The sequence below is a fragment of the Rana temporaria genome, chromosome 9, assembly GCF_905171775.1.
Source record: "Rana temporaria chromosome 9, aRanTem1.1, whole genome shotgun sequence".
NCBI lineage: Eukaryota > Metazoa > Chordata > Amphibia > Anura > Ranidae > Rana > Rana temporaria.
The window spans coordinates 19,007,696-19,023,078 of record NC_053497.1 but is presented as its reverse complement, the minus strand read 5'-3'; the positions used below and the strand labels follow the sequence as shown (position 1 = coordinate 19,023,078).

The following is a 15,383-nucleotide window of genomic DNA, read 5'->3' as shown; positions in this document are numbered from 1 at the left end:
TCCTTATTTCTTCTGAGAAATCCTCACTTCCTGTTCTTCTGTCTGTAACTCCACACAGTAATGCAAGGCTTTCTCCCTGGTGTGGAGTGTCGTGCTCGCCCCCTCCCTTGGACTACAGGAGAGTCAGGACGCCCACTGACACACAGCTCCTTTCTCTATCTGCAACGTAGAGAGCGTCCTGACTCTCCTGTAGTCAAAGGAAGGGGGCGAGTTCGACACTCCACACCAGGGAGAAAGCCTTGCATTACTGTGTAGAGTTACAGACAGAAGAACAGGAAGTGAGGATTTCTCAGAAGAAATAAGGACATTTAAAAGCAAAATGGAAGGATGAGGTAAGTGAAGGAGGACTGCACTAAGGTAAAGGAAGCTATTCAGGAAAAAAATTGTACCTTTTCAACCCCTTTAAGCAAATCAAATTGGTCACGGGAAGTGACAAGGTCACTGTATTTATGGCAAGATGAACGGGTATTTTCAGTGCTTAGCCTGGATTGTGGTTTAGATATACTTTAAGCCCTTCAAATCTCAGCTGACATTTTTTAATCCTCAGATCATGCAACATTTTTGTGATCTTTTGACTCTATCCATAATTGCCTTGCTACAATGTAACTATAATTTTTAATAATTTGTGTTCATCAAAATTGTGTTTTTAATGGAAACCCTTTATAGTTGTTGTAAAATGTTGTTTCTAGATTTATAAAATGTAATTCTCTTCCAGGAAGGGGGCAGTGCCTGGTGAATGGGATGATCATGTATGACGGCGCGGCTTGGTCTCCTCGCCAATGTACCATATGCATTTGTGCACAAGGGAAGCAGGTGTGTGAACCACTTGACTGCGAGGATGTAACCTGCCCCTCTGGAAAGTTGCAGATACCCCCAGGGGGATGCTGCCCCATCTGCATTAAGCCAGGTATAGAATTTTTTATATTTTTTATATTTTATACATACTATAAAAAAAAAAAAACACGCTACAGTCTGCTTATTTTACACGTTTTATTACTTTAAAAGCTAATAATTTTACAATTATTGTGATCTAATAACCTGAAAGTTTTTAGTATTAGGGAGGTGGGAGGAATTAAAAGAGGACAGGTTCACGTAATGGGGGGGGGGGGGGGGGGCTGGCAGTTTGGTTTTAGGGCATTACCAAGCAAAAATCATATTACAACAGCATGGGGAGGCAGGACCCAGTTAGGCTTTTAAGTATCAATATCGTATAACCATCCCAGGAAATTTTAGATTTTTTTTAATCTATTTAAATATATGCTTTTCAGAAACCACGCAAGCACCACGTGTGACCACCTCGAAGGCTATCCCAGAAAAAACAACAGAACAACCAAAGAATACTAAACCTGCAAAGGCCAAAGATACAGTCAAAAAAGCTATCAGACCAGTTGTAGGACCCGATACAACAAGACACAACAGATCTACCACTGTAAAGCCACAACAATTCAAGAAAACAGCTGAACGGAAGGATTTAGAAGAAGCCACTCAGTCCAAACCTGTCACAAAGAAGAAGGAACTGAATAATGGGAAACAAGAGACTAGCCTTCAAAAGATAGGGGAGACCATACCAAAACCAAAGAAAAAGCCTAATGGAGAGAAAGCGTTAGATGCCGAGTCATTGAAGAACACAGAACAAGAACAACCAAAAGAAGGTATGGCCAATATTTTTTTTCAATAATTTTATTTATTTTCGTTTCAAAAATACAAATTGATACATTTTGGCCAATATGGAGTAGTAAAAAGCAACCTTGCAATGGCGGTCTAAACAATTGCAATAGCTGGTTCTTAAAGCGGGAGTTCACCCGAATTTTTTTTTTAACATTAGATTAATGCTCATTCTGTCAAGGAGAATTGGGTAGGTTTTTTTAAAATCGAAGCTGTACTTACCGTTTTAGAGAGCGATCTTCTCTGCCACTTTCGGGTATGGTCTTCGGGACTGGGCGTTGCTATTTGATTGACAGGCTTCCGACGGTCGCATACATCGCATCACGAGTAGCCGAAAGAAGCCGAACGTTGGTGCGGCTCTATGCGGCGCCTGCGCACCGACGTTTGGCTACTTTCGGAAAATCGTGACGTGATGTATGCGACCGTCGGAAGCCTGTCAATCAAATAGGAACGCCCAGTCCCGCAGCCCATACCTGGAAGCGGCGGAGAAGATCGCTCTCTAAAACGGTAAGTACAGCTTCGATTTAAAAAAAACGACCCGATTCCCCTTGACAAAATGAGCCTCAATCTAATGTTAAAAATTAACTTTTCGGGTGAACCTCCACTTTAATGTACTATGATGTTACTGTCAAGTGTATATATAGACAAAACTTTTTTCGGTTTGAATAGAGTAGGGCTAGATCCCTTGTCAAGTATATAAAAAGGAGGGCAAGAGGCGGGACTTTGCATGAAGCACACGGAAGTAGATAGATAATTTGGATAAAAGACAGCCTTTAATTGGTTCAAATTGTCATATAATTTCATATTTGGATTTAATGCATTTTCCTATATATATCAATATTTTTTTTACATTTCATTAAAACCAAATATTGCACAATAATTCACATTCCAACAAGGACATTTCATATATTTACAAATACATGGAGAAGTTGATGCATATTTACATATATTGCAGTTGATACCTGTACAAATTAATGAAATTATGAAATTATATGACAATTTGAACCAATTTAAAGGCTGTCTTTTATCCAATTTATCTATCTGCTTCTGTGTGCTTCATGTAAAGTCCCAACTCTTGTCCTCATTTTTAAATACTAAACCGGGATGGAGGAGGGGACCCGAACGGCCCCTGAACCTCATTTAAAGTCCCAAAAAGGAGAATATCCCTCACTATGTAGAGATTTCCTCACTTCCTGTCCCAACCTTGGGACAGGATGTAAAAGGAAATCTCCCTAATGGGACACAAAGAGCATATAATGAACTGCCATAAGTTTTAAGCCTTCACTGCTCAAACTAAAAAAAAAATAGTTTGCCCTTTCTTTAACACGTCTAATGTAAATCAATTTCAAGATTCAAAACCAAGAAACAAAGAAAATCTCTATGAATAAGCTAAATTGAGATGAAACCCATTGGAGGGCAAGGACTGTATTGGAAGCCAACTACATCGATTAAACTTTTTGGTGTGACATTTATGGAGCTTTGGATGAGCTTTGAAATGTTGGCACCCAGAGCGGTGGAGGATCTGACATGCATATTCAGGACTTGGAGCAGTAAAGCCCTTTTTTGCTTCTTTAAAATTACAGGATGCAATTCAGCATACAAGTCCTAACAATATACTGAGATTTTTTACTGTGTATTGAATTTGAAATTAGTTCCTAAGTAGAGATGAAGTTGGCATGTCATTTCTGCACTGGTGTTCTCGTGGCCATTTTATAGATTTCCTAACTTGCATTCCTCTGACAGTTACCTTGAATTTGTATGAAAATTCTTATATGCATGAATAGCTCCAAAAATTCCAACCCACTAGGCGGTTGAAGGATAACTCTATAAATTATTGGTTAATAATTGAATTTATATGCGACTGTTGTCCACTGGTGATCCCAGCTAAACCAGGAAGTGAGAGAGGTGGTCAGTCTTCTACATACATATTAGACTGGACTTCATATCAACGCTGTATCCTGGCCTAGGCCAACAAGGTCCAGGCCTGGGGGAGCACTTTACAGGGGGGCAGCACGAAAAAAATCCCTGCCGGCTTGCGCTACACTGTTAGTGTAGCACCAGTCTTATGGGGTGGACTGGGCTAAGAGGCAAATTAGTCTAGCGCCCCCATAAAGCAGCTGCACTGCTTCCAGTATGCGGGCAGCCAGCATTCCGCAATTGTGGAGGGGGTGTGGGTCAGTTTTGACTGGCCTATCATCCTGGACCACAAACCTTCCTCACTGTGCTATATGTTTTCTGCTGCACCATTGGCATGGTTATATCTTCTTAGTACTCTCCCTAAAATTATCAGAAATTTGTGCTTAAAGTAGAACTATAGGCAACACTTTCTTTTCCATTTTGGATAGAGTAAGAGAGGGTTATAGCCCCTGTCAGTTTATTTTTTTTTACCATCCCTGTCCCATTGCAGAGATTTCCCTTCACTTCCTGCCCCATAGCCAAACAGGAAGTGAGAGGAAATCTATGCAAATTAAGGGGATCCATTGCCCCCCCAAGCCCTCAGAACTAGTGTCCCCATTCAAAAATTTCAGGGTGGGTCTTAAACAGAAAGGAGTGTGGCCTTGACAGGAAGGGGTGTGTCATATTTAAATTAGGGGGTGCAAGAGTTTAAGAGTTTAGTCTAGCCTAGGGCAGCACAAAACCTAAATACACTACTGCTTGACATGTAGCTTTTAGTGCTTGCAAGTTGCACAAGCCATGGTCAAAAATACGGTAGCACTATTTTACAAACAATATGATTTAAGCTCAGATTTTTTTTTACGGAAGAAATAAAATAGAATAACATCGCTAACTAAAAACTAGGTCCACCCATAGCCAATGTTTTAGTTGGTAGTTGAGGATAATGGGATAATTCACCCACTGGCCACCTGAAGTTGTGCAGACAGGGAGATCTTCCTCACTACAATGATCAAAGTACAGGTTCTGGCACTGAAAAATTACCCCCTTCCGCCACCAAACAATACCCCCACACCCCTTCTAGGTAGACATAAAGAAAAGAGGCTAAATTCCCCAAAAATTATGTTTTGAAACTCAAGTCTTCTTTCTTCTTTATTGTACAGACTGGGTCATTTATATGGATATACCAAAAACAAAAGTTGGATTCAAAATGGCCGACTTCAAAATGGCCGCCATGGTCACCACCCATCTTGAAAAGTTTCCCCCCTTACATATACTAATGTGCCACAAACAGGAAGTTAATATCACCAACCATTTCCATTTTATTAAGGTGTATCCATATAAATGGCCCACCCGGGAGGATCCATATAAATGGCCCAACCTGTAGAGTGGGAGTGTCCCTTTTTAAGTGTCCACCCCCTTGTTTGGTGACATGGACAACAGTGGGTCCATAGGTGGGATTCAGATAGGGTCCTAGAGTGTTCAGCAGTTTGGTAATGTCAGATGAAGAAGGGTTGACAAGACTTGTTGAGGGCATGCCCAGACTGCAGCAGTGGAAAACCCATTTTCACTCCCAGAAGTGGCGTTGCGGAGGGTCACAGAAGGTAAGTTGAAAGAAGCTTAGGAAAGGTTTTTGTTAAATGTAAAAGGGTAGGAGTAGGAGGAGAGGATTTATATGTTGCCCAGCAATGGGCTTTAGGTGCAGCTCTCTTGTAGCCAGAAATCCAGATAGATAAAAGAAAAGGTGATGGGTGACTAAACTAACTTACATCTCACTTAGGAAAAAACGTTAGGGTAGACTTATCTATACCATTCTTCTTATAGTTTCTTCATGCGTGATCTATGTTGGTGTTATTTTTTTTTTGTTCTGTATCTCTTCAGAGAAAAAAAAGTACAAAGCAGTAAGGACTGGAACATCACAACAAGCAGGTACACAGAAGCCAAAGATTCTCCAAGAGGATAAAACTAAGAAGCCTGTAGATGCCAACTTCTTCCCATCTCTACCAACTGTTTTAAGTTTATTTCCACCAACTCCGCCAACTCCGTATCACATCCCTTCCTTACCCAGTGGCTGCTTCCTATCTGAATCAACTATCGCTTGTGGTAACACGAGGATGACATTTCTCCCACTCATGACTGACCTGGGACTGAAGACACTCTACTTAGCCGGTAAGAGCAGCACACTGGTTTTATAAAGTCATGGGGGAATTTATGGTAGTAGGTCCTGAAAATGCATATTAGGATACAGTGGAACTTCGGATTGCGAGTAACGCAGTTAACGAGCGTTTCGCAATACGAGCAATTTTCTGTTTTAAATCCTGACTCGGTTTGTGAGTGTTGTCTCGCAAAACGAGCAGGATGCAAGCCTCTGCTGTGTGCAGTATCGCATTTGGCCAGAGGTGCAGGGGCGTCAGTGACTTTCGGGAGCCGTTTGGTAAAATATTTGAAAACATTTGGAAATACTCAGTTCCCGAGGGTTTCCTAGTGCAGCTCAACAGTCTCTGTGTATTTCAGAGTCTCTCCGGTGCCCCCCCCACCTTTGGCCACATGCGGTATTGCATGCCATACAAGTCAATGTGGAACGAATTATCTTTGTTTCCATTGACTTGTATGGGGAAACTCGATTTTATATGCAAGAGCTTTGGATTACAAGCATTCTCCTGGAATGGATTGTGCTCGTAATCCAAGGTTCCACTGTAATTTTATTGGGGTTATAACTTAAAGGTGACCTGTACCTACAGAAATATGTAAGCTACTATTTTGGAGCTCCTTGTGAAAATGCTATTTGCCCACCTCTCTATGGCTTCTATGCTTTCTGAGATACCAATGTAGCACTACCCCCGGAGGAGCTGCTGGTTTGTTTTGGGTGGCACATTTACCTCCTGGAATGGACTCAGGGAGAAATCTCTGCCACAGGCCCTTTCTGATTGCAGTTACGGAGAGAACACTCCTTAAAGAATTGCGCCTGGGTCTCCTTCTTATAGTCGCCCAGGTACCGACTGACAGGTGATCAATCCTTCAGTGTCCGGCTACCTTGATCCCTGGTGGTTCGTCGTAATCCTTTTGGATCGTTAGCCTCTCATTGGCTCTCCGCAAATGGACTCCCCACCGAACAGCTATGCCGCTTGGGATCTTCAAGAGTGGGAACCCAGTTGATCGCTGGGTCCCCGCCGCTGCTCAAATGTTCCGGACCAACATGGTCCCGGAACCAGGAACACAGCGTGGCACGCACACCCCGGCCAAGTAGGATTCCCCATGATTGTGTAACCTACTGAACCAGACTGAGAGACCATTTAAAGGTTTAGTCCCTGATCTGCTCCTACTTGCCAGGAACTTCTCACTTCGCTGTACACTTTTCCTAACTAGAGAAGTATCTGTCCCTGACCTACCAATCGCACCAGGTGCATCCAAATGACGTGGGTATCACTATTATAAAGAGTCCCACACCAAGATGGTGGCCCAAGATCTCAGGAGATCAGAGTCTGGTAGGACAGCTGACCTCTCTAAGAGACTGACGGAGTGGAGTCTGTTAGCCATAGCGGGTCCCACCTTCTGGAGCTTGCGCAATGCATATGATGGTCCATCATAGGCGATGCAGGCTCCAGAAGGTGGGAATTACAATGCGGCCGCCGCGCCACATGCCCGCTCGGGCGGGCGGCTTTCCTCCCCTCCCCTCCAGGCTCCTCGGCTCTCCTCTCTTCCTCGGCTTCTCCTCTGAAGACTGACGGAATCACTGACTGCCTGCTGTGACACCGCACACCACGGCTGAGCTGAGGTAGATCCGACAGTGTATGTAAATGTCAGTGTATGTCAGTGTATGTAGGTCAGTGTATATAGGTCACTACCATCAGTGTATGTAGGTCAGTGTAGGTAGGTCAGTGTATGTAGGTCACCGGTGTCAGTGTATGCAGTGTTGACTTATGGGTTTATGTGAAATCTCCATCAATAGCTGTAAAATATTGTAATTATGAATATATTTCAATTAGCTTGCATCTATGAAAGCCGTGCAAAAGGGCTTCACAGAAGTGCCTGGTAGAGCAGACATTGTGGAGCCCAAGCTTGTATATATGAACCATGGAGAGACAATTCCATTGTTTTATATCTACTCCCTTGAAAGGATCCCATGCTGGGATATGCAATGAAGGGAGGCCAACTCGTAATCAATACCTAACTTCCTGGGAAAATACAATAAAATCTCCTGCCCAGAATAGTCACCAGGATTTGCATTAAAGGGGGCTGACTTATGTAGTAAGCCCTCCAATCATGATCCAAGCTAGGAAAACCTATGGGGCATCAGCATGGAGGGATATACTCAGAGCAGAGGGGAGAGGAAGCTCTCTTTATGGAACGGCAGCGAGGAGGATGGGACTAAAGGGTATTTATGGAAAAAGGTCTGTTACCTTCTTGTTTAAAGCGGGGGTTCACCCTAAACAAAATTTCTAACATTACATTAAGCTCCATTCCGACATTGACTGTATGCTGATCTTTTTTTTTTTTTTTTTCGTACATACTGTTATAAGCCTAACGTCGGTGCGCAGGTGCCGTATAGCGCCGACTTGCAGTCCGGCTTCTTTCGGCAACTCGTGACACGGCCATATGCGCCGGGGGAAGCTTATGTCATACGTCAATCAATTAGCCTGTGCATAGGAACGCCCACTCCCGCAGAATTCACTACCCGGAAGCCGGGGGGGGGGGAAATAAAGATATAACGGTATGTACGGCAAAAAAAAAAAATAGCGTACAGTCAATGTCGGAATAGAGCTTAATGTAATGTTAGAATTTTTTTTTTAGGGTGAACACCCGCTTTAAGACTATAGATATTTTCTATGTATTAGGCCTCGTACACACGACCGAACATGTCCGCTGAAACTGGTCCGTCGGACCAGTTACAGCAGACATGTTCGGTCGTGTGTAGGGCCGACCGGACAATTTTCCGGCCGACCGGACAGGTTTCCAGCGGACAGCATGCTAAGAAACATGTCCGCTGGAAGCCTGTCCGCCGGACATGTCCGATGGTCAGTACGACTCATCGGACATGTCCGCTGGCCCGAGAACCCGCGCATCGCGTCAAAGTGATTCGACGCATGCATGGAAGCATTGAACTTCCAGGTTCGCGCACGTCGCCGCGTCATCGTCGCCGTCACGTCACAGCGTATTCTGTCCGCGCGGAATTTGGTCTGATGGTGTGTACAGCCATCAGACCAAATGATCCCAGCGGACATGTCCGATGAAAACAGTCCGCGGACCGTTTTCATCGGACATGTTGGGTCATCTGTACGAGGCCTTAGACTTTTTAACAATACATAATATATGATATTATGTTAACGCTTTCACTTCTGGTCAAAATAACTCTCATTTAACCCACATCATATCTTTGAGATATTAAATCTTAAATATAGATTTTCAAGGTTAACAGTAGGTTAGGTAGGTCAGTGTATGTAGGTCACTACGGTCAGTGTGTGTAGGTCAGTGTATGTAGGTCAATGCCGTCAGTGTATATAGGTCACTACCGTCAATGTATGTAGGTCAGTGTATGTAGGTCACTACCGTCAATGTATGTAGGTCAGTGTATGTAGGTCACTACCGTCAGTGTATGTAGGTCACTACCGTCAGTGTATGTAGGTCACTACCATCAGTTTATGTAGGTCAGGTAGGTCACGGCCCAGCCAAAACCTACACCACCCCCCCCCCACAGTTTCCGGCCTTGGACTTCGGGCTGAGGCACCTGGTCTTTTTGCCACCTAGCAATGCCCCCGCTGTCCCATGATGGACTCCATATGTATAATGGCACAGTGCCACCTACAGGATGGAGGAAAACCTGCAACAGCCTACAAGCAAACATTGTCACCCTAGGACAGGAAATGTGTTACTGGCAGGATCAGCCAGTAATAATAATGGAAATAAAACCTACGGTATAAAAAGACAGCTAATGCAGCCATCGCATTCAAAGACTGTTAAGTTACATAAAATGTTTTTTCTTGGGTTTACATATTTTTGAAGATATCTGACTCTTCGTGGCTATTTGAAATGCTGTTGTGCTTGGAGTTACAATATTCAACATTTTTGGAAGCAGGAACAGGGCACAACTGGCAGCCTTAGCAGGAACTGCCAAGTATCACTGGCGGTGTTGGCATCAGGACGTCAGCACCGGGGTGGGGTGGCGGGGGGGGGGTTTGGGGGAGTTTTCATCCAGTTTGGTCGGAGATGAAATTGAGGCCAAGCTGTTACATTTATATATGTGCAACAAAGGAGCCACACTGTCTACATTTCTCATGTCAGTCTGTTCTTTTTAAGGCAGCACCAGTAATAGTTATGTGTCTGTAAAGTAAAAAGGTAGCTTATGAAGCCTGTGCAGCACATCTGGCCTCATTTAGTAATCTGACCATGTGCATGAGAAATGGTTGGGGCTGGAATAGAAGCAGAAAATTCTCAACCTAGATAAATACAGCTTAATCCATGAAGCAATAAACAAAACGTTCATCACATGACGCAGCATTCCGCTGGATGCACATGTAGCAACAAATGGCATCAGATGGAGTAGCAGTTAAAAGGGATGTATGGAGAGCAATGAGTTTATGTGAAGTCGACGTAAATCCATTCAAAAGATTTCATATAATCTTTAACATGTTAATGTAATTTCACAGCACACCTCTAGCCAAAAAAAAAGATAAAAATAAATAGCCCATTAAAATATAAAAAAAAGAATTCCAGGTTTTGTTGCAGCATTCATCTTCAATCCAGAGAATTCCCCTGCAGTATTTTTTTCTTTGAGCCCAAGTCCTCCTACACACACCCCAGACTGTGACTGTACCAGTGGCGGCCACTCATGCAGGACGCAGGGGCGTGGCCCTCCCTAATCTACATGCAGGGCGCCGAATGTATGGAATTTGATTATTTTTTTTAAGCACATGATTAGAGCCTGAAGCTCTAATTGGCTGACTGCTTCTCCTCCCGACCAATCAGAAATTGGGTCCTGAGACCCTATTGGCCGAGAGGAAAAGCGACTGGATTGGCCGGAGCAGAAGCAGGGAAGAAGAGATGGAGACACAGGGGAAAGCCACCAAAGCTGCCTGGGACCAGGATGGGGTAAGTGCGGGGCTGGCACATTGACTGGCGAGCGGGGGGATTGAACGAGCGACCCAGCGAGGGGGGGTTGGGGTATTGACTGACCAACCGACCAGGGGGGTGGGGGCCATCAGGGGGATTTATTTGCCCCCCAAATATGGAGCACCGGCCACCACTAGACTGTAGAGTTAAGAGAAAAGAACAGTGATGAAGTTATATGCTTCTGATAATGATGAGACCCCTGACACAATTTCTCAGGGTGAACCCCATTTCTGCTGTTTGACCCAAATCATAATAGTGAAACATGTAGACCAGAGAGAAAAAATCTACATCCTCACCTTTCAGCGTTCAGCCATAAAGAGACCAAACCCTTTATTTCCTATAGCTTTATAAACAACATGACATCACAAAACATATGCATTCACATTGGCCAGCTCATATAATTCAGCCCCTTATTACACGCCCCCTGTGATGTCTGATCTTTGCACACTGCGCAACATTCTCATTTTAAGTCCTTATATGGTATGGGGGCTCTCACAGCACAAGCAGCCTCGTGTAATCTCATGTAATGTCCATTTCGGAATGTCCAAATACAGGGGTCCTTGGTCAGCTCTGCAAGTGTTTAGCCATATATATGGTTCCTTCAGTGAAACGACGACAAGGAGGGGGTTTTTGGAAGATGAGAAGCAGGGGGGGGGGGGATGGCAGCTGAATAGCTCTTTGTCTCTTCTTTCATTGCTGAGTTGTAACTTTTAAAACATCATATCTGATATAAACTCTTAAGGAAAACAAACAATATTGTGTTATATATTTTTCACACATGTATATATATATATATATATATATATATATATATATATATATATATATATATATATATATATATATATATATATATATATATATAAAGAATATAAGAATATAAAATAAATTAAAAGAATATAAGAAGAGAAAACATTTCAGTGGTTCTACTAAAACAATTAGCTTAACACAAAATAGGAATTTTAGTATCTTCCATCACACTTCTTGGCAGCACATGAACTGATTGGCTCCTTGTTCTGCTTCTTCACTCAAACTCAAACTGCTAAACAGAGATTGCAATGGGCTGATACCAGACCAAATTTAGGTTTTTACATTGCTTGCATTTATACAATACATTCAATGATGAATAAATGGTTACAGAACCGCCTCATGCAACAGCAGTACCTGGACAGGAAGAGGTAGGGGTGTGGCTGGGAGCCAGCAGGGTGAACTGCATGCAAACGTGTTGACAAGGAACATGGTTTTCAAAAGGAGACAGCAAAGTGAGCAGAGGGGAAAACCGCATCCGCCTGCTGTTTCTCTTTCACTTTTGATTTAGAACACTGGTATCGTCCACCTGGCTGTGCTGTGAGGTAGAGTTGTGTAATTTTCATAAATGCCTCTCGAGCCGCTGAGAGCCTGAGCCGGATTGCGTTACTCACAATCCGAGGTTCCACTGTACTTCTCTTTTAAGTTAGGCTGGTTTGTCCAAATGGTATATCCAAAAACATATACAACATTTTTATTACACGTAGATACAAATGCAATAATCAATACATCTAGTAATAGTTCAGTCATTCTCAACCAGGGCTCCTTCAACGATTGCTAGGGGTTCCTTGAGCTGTAAGCCATTGACCTCCACTCTGATGGTGCCTCTATGATGTGGGCAACACCACTTGGCAGAACCAATGATCTTTTTAAGTTGTTTCTAAAGAGGACATTCCGATCACCATTGTAAGAGAGGCATTCTTTCCACTGACTTCAGATGTAAAGAGTATGAATCCCACTAACCTCCGGTGAATTGGTTTTATCAGGGCTTGTCTGAAATCTTAAAATTATTTCAAGGGTTCCTCTGGGGTGAAAAGGTTCAGAAAGGCTGAGTAGGTTACTTTCAACTGGACTTGTTCTGTTATTTTGAAGACGTCTCATAGCTTCTGCAAGTTCTTCAGTTATAATGAGTATCAGAAAAACACCCCAGCATTCATATACACATAGGTAGCTTGGGCACCTTAATCCAATCACCATGGAATAGGCAGATGTTGATTGGGATAAGAGGTGTGAAAGTTGTGGAACCACTCTGTTCTGGTTGGACAATCCCATTCTTGGTGTCGGAAAGGTATGGTAGGTATTAATCCTTCCTACTGACCCTAGGAATTTTATATTTTTTGTACACTGCCCGTAGCAGATGCACATCCCAGTATACAGTCTGGGCAATTTTTCGGTATCAAGAGGATGCAGATAATTGAGCTAGGTGCCCAAACAAAGTAGCTCCAGCACATACAGTAGTGGCAGGAGATACATCATCAGAGGCTGCCGAATAGCAGACCCAGAAGATGGCAGATCTAGAAGAATCCTGGGAGATCATGTCAGTGGCTCAGTGTGACAAAGGGGGAGCACGGATGTCACGTAGCTGGTGAAGGGCGCACTAGAAGGTAAGTGTGCCATAATGGCAACAGCCCACCCTGTAAAGTAAAGGTTCACTTTACATTATTTTGGGGGAGAGCAGTATTATGAACCATAGTGCTGCTATCTTTGTATGAGTAGGGAAATGATTGAAAACAGTTGCTGAACACCGAAGAAATTTTTTTTTCCTAAGGTCACCCATTTAGACAATATCATATGGAACCCATCTGCTGCTGCTCAGAACATTTTATAGTAGTTAGCTGTTTCAAAGAGGCAGTCTGACTGTGGATTCCAATATATTACTGTAGTGCCACACTCGTAAGGGCCACTGATAGAATCTGTACCCCACTGGTTGCTTTGACTCTGCAAATCCTCCATCACCTCTGACACCCTGGGTTCAGTCATTTTTACTGTTACCAATAATAGGAGACTTGCACAATATCAATGAAACAGTTTAAATTTGTTTACTGTAGTAAAAGAGACACATGAAAGTGTAAAACTTAACACTGTAGATTATAGAGATATTGTTATCTGAACAATATAGCTCTGTGAAAATCTTGCAATAATAAAGGAAGTACAAAGTACACAGTATGATCCAGATTTAGTCAAACCCTAATGCCCCAAACACACGATCCGATTTTCCATTGGATAAACCTTGGATGCTTTTTCCGATGGAATTCCGCTCAAGCTTGGCTTGCATACACACAAAAGTTCGCTGAACTTTCGACCGTCACGTGACGTACAACACTGCGATGAGCCAAGAAAATTAAGTTTAATGCTTTGGGCATGCTTCGAATTGTTTCCAAGCATGCGTCGGAATTTTGCGCGTCGGAATTGCTACAGACGATCGGATATTTAAGAACCAGCTCTCAATCTTTTGTTGGCGGAAATTCCGACAGCAAAAGTCCAATGGAGAATACACACGGTCGGAATTTTCTGTTCAAAAGCTCTCTGACTTTTGCTGTCGGAACAGGTCAGCAGAAGTGGAGGGGACCGACACTTTATTTTCTATATATGTGAGATTTACTCACTTCTGTCATCCTCAACCCACATGCCATTAACATCAATACAACATGACCAAACACTATGCAAAATAATGTAGCTAAATCGTCTGGCTTCTTTAAATACAGTTCCAGAGGATGAAAGTAGACCCTTTTGTGCTAAATAACTTTAGCAAATAAGGAGAGGATATAAAAAGTTGAAATGTTACTCTTTGGAATCCGGAAATCTTCAGCTAGCTTTATAGTGTTATGAATAAAGTAATCCTGGATAGTAAGATATAACAAAGTTGGCTGATCTGTGAGGTATCTGTATTTCACTTCAAACTTTTCCCATGGCTTTGATAATATTGTATCCAATAGGATTGCTGTTAATAAAGATGTGAATAGGATATAGATGTCTGCATACAGTGTTCATAGAGTGTAAAGACTGACTTCAGTGGCACCACAAGTACCAGAAAGCTGAATTAAGTAGATAATGTCTATATGCAGTGTTCTAATGAATCCATACGGGTAAATGCCCATTCACCACTGGATAGAGAAGCCGCTGGAAGCGATGCAGGTGATGGTGAAGAAAGCTCTTTCAGGAACTCCCTCCGATTCTTGGCTCTGGAAATAATGTCTGACCCCGTCACAACAGGGGGCGGCCTACTCGGATCTGGAGTGCAAGCGTCGCTGGAAGATCTGGAACTGTTTTTGGAACCGTCTCTGGACCACTTTAATAGAGAAGCGATGCTGTCTGCAGAGATCCCTCTGGATGCAGCTGTCCCCGCTCTGCAGACCACAAATCAGCAGCTCACAATGATACAGAGCTCCTACTGGCAGAATCCAAGCCGGCATCCCAAGAGAGCAATGTATGCCCTTTTATATCCTCTCCCAGCAGTCTGCCTGGTCTTCTCAGCGTTCTGGTAGTGGTAGTCCAGGCCTTTTCTGGTTCAATTAAAACCTCAGCATTCTGAACTACACATCCCACAATACTTTGCTCTGCTTTAAGTTAAGTCTGAAAGGAAATGACACAGAGTCCAAGCCAACACTAGAGGGAGACAACCACACATTAACACTGTACACTGTCCCTGAATTGCAGCTCCTGGCTACATTTTTGCATACCACATTTTCACACTATAAACGTTTTGCCGATCAACGCGGCAAGAAATTGGGTACTTTCTTGTATGAAACTTCCTTTACATGTTTTCTGGAGGTTTATAAATAGCCCAAAAAAAATTGTAGAAAAAAACAGAAAAAAAAAAGAAGATTAAAAACCCCTTCATGGATGGGATTTTGTAACCCAGCTGATGCAGCTATACAGCAACATACCACCACTGATAGTAAATTATTGCT

The 15,383-nt window shown here is 43.0% G+C and overlaps 1 protein-coding gene across 1 annotated transcript in view; it reads left to right on the top strand.

The window, feature by feature from the left end:
- Positions 1 to 15,383, top strand: part of LOC120913158 (extracellular matrix protein 2-like) — a 90,659-nt gene that overhangs the window by 23,723 nt on the left and 51,553 nt on the right. Inside the window, exons 2-4 of the mRNA XM_040322893.1 lie at positions 716 to 907; positions 1,269 to 1,652; positions 5,440 to 5,727. Of these exons, the coding sequence (XP_040178827.1) occupies positions 716 to 907; positions 1,269 to 1,652; positions 5,440 to 5,727 (864 nt within the window). The remainder of the gene's footprint in view (positions 1 to 715; positions 908 to 1,268; positions 1,653 to 5,439; positions 5,728 to 15,383) is intronic.